Source organism: Morus notabilis, unplaced genomic scaffold (assembly GCF_000414095.1).
Source record: "Morus notabilis unplaced genomic scaffold, ASM41409v2 Scaffold747, whole genome shotgun sequence".
Classification (NCBI taxonomy): Eukaryota; Viridiplantae; Streptophyta; class Magnoliopsida; order Rosales; family Moraceae; genus Morus; species Morus notabilis.
The window spans coordinates 208330-215896 of NW_010360787.1; the positions used below are offsets into that span (position 1 = coordinate 208330).

A 7567-nucleotide genomic window follows, 5' to 3' on the forward strand; every position below is an offset into this window, starting at 1 on the left:
TATTAAAAAGGTTAATATAATTACAATATTATAAAACATATTATAATATTACATAAAAAATATTAATATTTTAATTATAATATAATTAAAAATTACAACTATATTATAATATATTATAATATATTATAACTAATATATTATATAGTGTAATATACGAGAATATATAATAATATTATATTTATAATATTATATTAATATTTAATTATATTAATTGTTATATTATTATTAATATAATAAATACAATTATATCAATATAATAAAATGTAATAATATTATTGTAATATTATTAATATAATAAATAATTATATCAATACAATATAATACATAATATATGATAAAATAATAATATTAGAGTTATTAATATAATTATGATATTATTTGTTACAATATTACTATTATATTATATTATATTATATTACGAGTCTGAATTTTAGATTGAGAAGATTGTAAATTTTAAATTTCATTAGGGGTATTATGGTATTATGAAAGTTTTATTAATTGTACTATGCTGATTCCCGCACAATTTAAAAGCCAAAGTTGTCTTTAGGTTGCTTCTGATTTTGGTTGTAGATCTTGAAAAAGTCTTCAAAAAGCACTTTTAACGAGATTTACCAAACACTAAAATCAGTTTCTGCTACAAGCAGAAGCTGATTTTAGGAGGGAAAATCAATACTAAACTAAGCCTTAATGTCTCAATAGAAAATGACATGACTCTAATGTCCTTCATCCAACTGTTGAATTCTTAACGGAGAACTCCGCGAGATTTTAAAATCGACGTGCAAAAAGATTAATTTAATATAGTTCCACAGATGAAGGAATTGTTAACAGATATTTTAAAAATTATGGACTAAAATGTTATAGTCCAAAACATGTTAGAGTATTGCAAAACAGCTCAATCGTAGATAACGAAAATTCTAATTTAAATGTAAATATCTAGATAATTCAACCATATATCTGGACTCTGGAGTGGTTTGGGGAAGTAAAAGTTTGCATAAAACACAAAAGTATACATTTTTAATGTTAAGAACTAAAAATTCGAACAAAGAAAAAAAGAAAAAAAAAACACTATACAGATTAATCAATATGGTTGATCAATTAACAGATTTATATTCGATACACGTACAAACTCTTTTCTTGTTTTCCCTTTTTTTTTTTTTTTTTTTGTAACTATCCAATTTTGTGCCCGCTTATATTTAATAAAAACGCAATGCTTGCTGAACCTTTCATTCCTTTTATTGAAACTCCTTGGATCCTTTTATTCGAGAGGTGCATTTATTGTTTCACAAAATTCTCAAATAAAACAATTTTATATTAAATTTTCTTCAACGCTACTTCGGTAAAATCCAAGAATTTTAGAGAGATGCTTTTATAAAGTGAAATTGTAAAAATAACTTTAAAAGGCACTTCTATTTATGAGATTTATAAAGCAAATAGATGCTTTTTTGCGTTTATTGGAAATATTATTCTAAGAAAAACACAGGAAACATTTACGTAATTCAATCATATATCTGGACTCTGGAGTGGTTTGGGGAAGTAAAAGTTTGCATAAAACACAAAAGTATACATTTTTAATGTTAAGAACTAAAAATTCGAACAAAGGAAACATTTACGTAACTTTTCTCTAATAATAATAAGAGTAAATTTTGTTTGGCAGAGAGTTCCATATCTAACTGAAGTTGTTCCTTCTGCAGATAAGTGAGCCTTTCATAAATGAATTTTTGAAGCAAGGTGGAATTAGATGTTCCAGCGCAGTGGAGGCAGGAAAAGGTAAAGCGATATTTTGACTGTTTCCAGACCGCGTTTGAAGTTGGTTAGAAATTTCTTCACTTAACTGGCTGTAGTCACCAACTCGGTCTTCACATGTCCATAAGATTGTATGCATATTCCTAGTTTTATTTCTTTATTTTAATTATCTATATGTTCAATTGTCGTTTTGCCCAAACTAACAGATGGCTAATGCACATTGATATTTGTACATTTTTGGAAATCTTTTTCATTGACGCAATAGCTGTGTTTATGTTGTAGGACTCTAACTTGCTAAAAAAGCCGGGGAGAAATGGATGTTCTTATTAATGCATTTTGCTTTCTCTATTCCCGTTCTTGCAGATGTTGTGGCTTTAGTTGTGTTAATATCTAATGCAGAACATATTGATGAAGTAATTCTTGGCAACGACGGTGCTTTAAAAGGTCTTATAAAGTTTCTCTTCAAACTACATCCAATGTATTACTCACTGATTGGTCAATGTGCAAGATACATAAACTTAATGGATATGCAGGTCTGCCAAAGGATGCTGTCTTCATTCTTCATTCGACCTTATTGCCATCGTACATCCAGAGACTGGAGAAGTCTTTTACAGGCAATTTTTTAGCTTTACATAGTAAATTATATAGATAACAACTTGTTGAGAGATTGTTTTGGCGAAAAAAAAACCTTCTTGAGAGATTGTGTTTACACAAGGCAAGTTCATCAGAATTCAGAAAATATCTTTCTATCTGATGCCTTTTCTCCCTTAACTTTCTGAGAAGGCCTTTTCTTATCCAAGTAAAAAAGGATATAAAAAATTGAAATAAGGTGTCATCTCCTCTCCTTCCACGATATCTCTAAGTTTTTCTCTGCTTAGGGCACTTCAAAAATAACAGATCTCATGTTCTCTTGTGAGGCACTTGCCCTCACATATACAGGAACTGTACAAAGTAATCCCATTGTTGTTTCTTTTTTATTATTTTTTCTTTTGGCTAATCATTCTCTTTTAAAGCTGTTGTCTTGTTCTGTTCAGAGAAAGCTGTGAATTTTACTTGGTTGATTTGTTGTATCAGGATTCAAAATCTGTAGGTAGATATTTTAGCTGAACATGGTGCTCAAAATGTTTTAAACTTTAATCTTGTCCTCTATACACATGATTTCTTATTTTGTTTTGTTAATGACAAGTGCTCTCTTGCAGCTCTTTTATGTGTGTTGCTTAATCTTATCTATGCAGTATTATCGTGCAGCGAATTATTCTAATACCATGAAGTAAATTTATGGCTGGGAAATGAAAGTGTTCTGAAAAAAATTTTCTTCTTCACTCTGCCTCCTTGATACATTTTCTTTGCATAACGCTTCAGGGGCCAATTATGTGGCTCAACTGAATTCCTTCTACAGATACATCCATATCTTTTGAATTTTAACCTGATATTCACCTGTTCATTTATCTCACAGATAAATATGAGACCGCCTATTTTGTAGATGCTTATGTTGCTAAGGGAATGTCTGAAGTATTGGATGGAAAGATTTTGGTAATTCTATTCTTCTCTAGCGGTGGACGTGTAGTTTGTTTGTCTCCTTTTATGTAGCTTGTCTGAAATCCGAAAGAGTGCTGATGAAATTTTAATTGTTTAGATTACTTCTTCAGGAAGATCAGATGCAATTGCAAGGGCACGACCTGTTCTCTCTGGTAATGGCCGTTCTAAACTGTAAATTTTATATAACGATTGTTCTCAACCTTTATTTTTATGTTGCTGTATTATTTGTTCTTTTATTTATTTATTTTTTCCCTTTGGGTGATTGCAGCAATGTGTGAGAAACTTTACATTTTTGAGGGCAACGTTGGTGCTGGAAGGTTTGCTTTTTTTCTTGATTGCACAAATTCTTTCATCGCCAGCAAGAGTTTAACTATTATTTATTGATTGTCAAGGCTGCACTAAAATGTAATTTAGTGGGATAGGTATTTTAGTTTTTTGGAATAAAGCACTGCTCGCTATATGGTTATGGAGATTTCCATGGGAGAGTGAATCGCTTGGCATAAAGTGATAAGAGGGAAAATATGGAAGCACATTGGGTGGTTGGTGGTCAGGGGTCAACAATAGAGTGACATTTAGATGCCCTTGGAAGGCAATTCAAGAAGTAAAAGTTGAGTTTTCTGCCAATGTTAGTTTGAAGGTGGGGGATGGGAGTAGAGTGAGATTTTGGGAGGATGTTTGGGTTGGAGGGACTTCCTTTTCTAATCAGTTTCCGGGACTATATAGAATTTCCAGTGTCCAAAATGAATCAATTCTTTCCTTTCATTCATGTGATGTTGATAATAATTCATCATGGAATTTTCATCTATGTAGGGATCCTGGGGAAAGAGAAATGGAAGAGGTCACGGAATTATTGGGTATCCTTGTGAAAGAGAAATGGAAGAGATCACGGAATTATTGGGTTGCTTAGAGGGGTAAGATTGAGTGGTCTTAACTCTGGTAGGTGGGAGTGGGATTTAGAGAGTTTGGGCCCGTTTTCTTGTAAATATTTTTTCAAGTTCTTGTCAGATAACCAATCATTCCCTCCACTTCAGTTTTCTCAGTTCATTTGTAAATTCTTGGTTCCTGCTAAAGTTAAAGTGTTTAACCGGCTACTTGTGTTAAGTAAACTGAATACTCAGGACTTGATGCAAAGGAGGAAACCATATCTCTATCTTTCTCCTAGCTGGTGTGTTCTTTGCAGGGAAGCTAGCGAGTCTCCGGATAATATCTTCCTTCATTGCCCCTTTTCCCTGAATATTTGGAACCGAGTGCTACGGGAATTTGGTTTTTCATGGGTAATACCAAAGAGGGTGGTGGATCTTTTCAATGGTGATTTCATGTAGGAATCTTTGGAATGTTGTTGTATTAGCCGTCACTTGGTCATTGTGGCTAGTAAGGAACTATAGAATATTTGAAGACACTCAGGAGGATAGTAAAGTAGTGTGGGATAAATTATTGTACTGGGTAGCCTTATGGCTTTATCAAACTAAAGGCTTTCCTTAGGTTTTCTTTTGCAGATCTGTTAAGCGGATGGGACTTGGTTTTTCAGTAATTAGGGCTGTTCAGTTTTAACTTTTCTTTCTTGCTTTAGTCTATCATTTTTGTGTTTCTGTTTCTGTTGGTGGACTCCTTGTCCCCTCTTTTCATTAATAAAGTTCTTTCGTTTCTTATAAAAAAAAAGGCTGCACTAAAATGTGTTTTTCTGATGGTTCTCGTTTATTTACTTTATTTATTAAAAAAAAGTTTTATGCATGGTATGCTAGCGTGCGTTATCTCACTTTGTTTATCTTTTATGTGTAAGGAGTGAAATTGATGTATGTTACTTGAGTTGATGCAATATTTCTATAATATGCTTTTTTGAAGAAAACATTTACATGAGATGCTAACAATTTAGTTATGTCTAATGTTATAGGTTTTGGATTATGACCACAAATATCTCATCTTTCTTTTTCTTTTTTTTTTTCCCCTTTAATTCTGCAGTAAAATTAATATGGTCAATGAACTACTTGAGGGTATTCATCTTGTTACTTCTATGGAGGCAATTTCACTTGGTGCCAAAGCGGGAATCCATCCGTTGATAGTCTATGATATCATTTCCAACGCTGCAGGGAATTCATGGTACATAGTTATGCTTGCAGATTATCCTTTTTCTGTCTCCTGTCGTCTTTTCATGCTCCAATGTCAAAATGAGTTGATTAAGAGCATATTCAAAAGCTCTTAAGTGATATTTCGTAAAGTTGTTGGGAAAGTGAATAGGATACCGCTTTCTCGAATTTTTTTCTCTCTGATTTTTGCATATGGAAAAGAAGGCATTCAACTTAAAAATAGTCAGTCAATTATGTTGATGTGCTATGATGTTTCCGAGTGAAGTAGTTTATATGATGTTTCCGGTTAAAAACTTTTGAAAATTTAGAGTTATAGAAAACAGCCGTTGTGGTGGTGCTGATGTCTTTTAAAATATGAAACAAATGTTAGGTCATAGCCTATCTTTGGTTTTTGATAAGAAAAATGAATTTTTTGAAAATGAACATATTAAACAATTACCAAAGAGGATAAGGTATCCTCACTGCTAGAACAGAAAGTGAAAAATATATCCTCGTAGGGCAACAAATTAGAAGCCTATCACATCTTTCCAGTTCAAACCAACCAAAGAGAAAGGAAAGCCCTTAAAAGCTTTGTCAGAAGACGCCCGTAGGGAGGCTGTAAACTTTGCTTTCTCAAAGAGATCAATGATATCCATTTCCTGATCATCAAAAATCCTTGCATTTCTTTCCAACTATAGAGTCCATAAAACTGACAGCACCATACTCTTCTATAGCACTTTAGTCATCTTGTTCAGCTCCAATGCTGCTAAATCTTCCTTCAAAACCAAACTGCAGTGAGCTGGAAATACCCGAGATAAGCCGATTTCTAATAATAATTTTTGCCAGACCGACCTTGCCGCCAGCGGACAATGTAACAATAGGTGGTCAATGGATTCATCACTGCCTCTACAAAGAACACACCAAGAAGGGGATAAAACCCTATGGGGGTTCCTTTTTTGCACCAAGTCGCAAGTATTCAATTTCCCAAGCACAACCAACCAATTGAAGACTTTAATTCTATAGGGGACACATGATTTCCATATGAATTGAAAAGAGTCGAAATCCGAAATTTCAGGTCTATCCACTAAGGAAGGGAAAAAAGAAGGACATGAAAAACCTTTAGGATCAGACAACCAAACTCTTTGGTCAGGGCTAGAAAGCTGAAAATGGGAAGAATTGATTAATTGAAGTAGAGAACACAAATCCTTTGCTTCCCTATCATTGAGACCTCTTCTAAAAACAAGATTCCAATTCAGATCACCATTATCAGATTGTGAGCGTATTTGTGCAATAGAAGCATTAAATCTGAAATTCTAAATAGACGATGTAACAAAATTTTAAAGACTCATTCTTAGACCATTTATTTATCCAATACAAAATTTTAGTCCATTCTCTCTCATTTTTGTATTTTGAAGGAAAACAACCAGCCCCTGAGAGATGAATGTCCATGGATTTCTAAAAGATCCCTGAGTTACTAGGTTCGAGTCCCAACCATTTAATTTCAACCCATATTTACTCTTGATGACTTTAGCCCATAGAGAATTTTGTTCCGAAGGAAACCTCCATAACCATTTCCCTAACAAAGCCAAATTCTTCTTCTTTAGATTCCCAATCCCCAGACCGCCCTTCTCCTTACTTCTTGACACGACATTCCAAGCCACCAGACTTCTTGGTTTATCACCCTCTTGATTTTCGTAAAGAAGATTTCATATCATTCTTTCCAACATATCCACTACCAATCCAAGCATCCTAAACAAGGACACATAGTAAATAGGAATACTTGCAAGGACGGATTGGATTAGGGTTAATCCCCCACCCTTTGATAATCTTTTCCCCACCTTTTCAATGACAGGTGACCAGAATTCTATTGACAACGCATTTCCTCCCAATGGCAAACCCAAATATTTCATGGGCCATGCTCCCACTTCTCACCCCAAGGCTGCCACAACTTCTTGGATTAAGGCCTCCTCTAAGTTGATCCCCACCAATGTGCTTTTCCCCATATTAATTTTTAATCCCGAAAATGAAGTGAAGAACATTAAAATTGCATTTACCTTCATGATGTTACTTAAACTTGTGATAAGCCTAATAAGCCTTTGCTTAAACAGGTGTATGTTCAGAAAGGCAAGAGGGACGAATAGGTTACGGGGCTGAGCTAGTGTTAGTGGTTGGTAGTGTGAATGCTGAGAGTTGTATAAGGGAGTGTGTATAAATAGGTAATC

General features: G+C 33.6%; 1 protein-coding gene across 1 annotated transcript in view; it reads left to right on the top strand.

Annotated features, from left to right (window-relative positions):
• LOC21392166 overlaps nt 1-7567 on the top strand; it is a 73263-nt gene that overhangs the window by 6711 nt on the left and 58985 nt on the right. The window contains exons 2-8 of the mRNA XM_024165122.1: nt 1692-1767; nt 2107-2187; nt 2277-2357; nt 3200-3276; nt 3380-3434; nt 3551-3599; nt 5242-5379. Coding sequence (XP_024020890.1) covers nt 1692-1767; nt 2107-2187; nt 2277-2357; nt 3200-3276; nt 3380-3434; nt 3551-3599; nt 5242-5379 — 557 coding nt within the window. The remainder of the gene's footprint in view (nt 1-1691; nt 1768-2106; nt 2188-2276; nt 2358-3199; nt 3277-3379; nt 3435-3550; nt 3600-5241; nt 5380-7567) is intronic.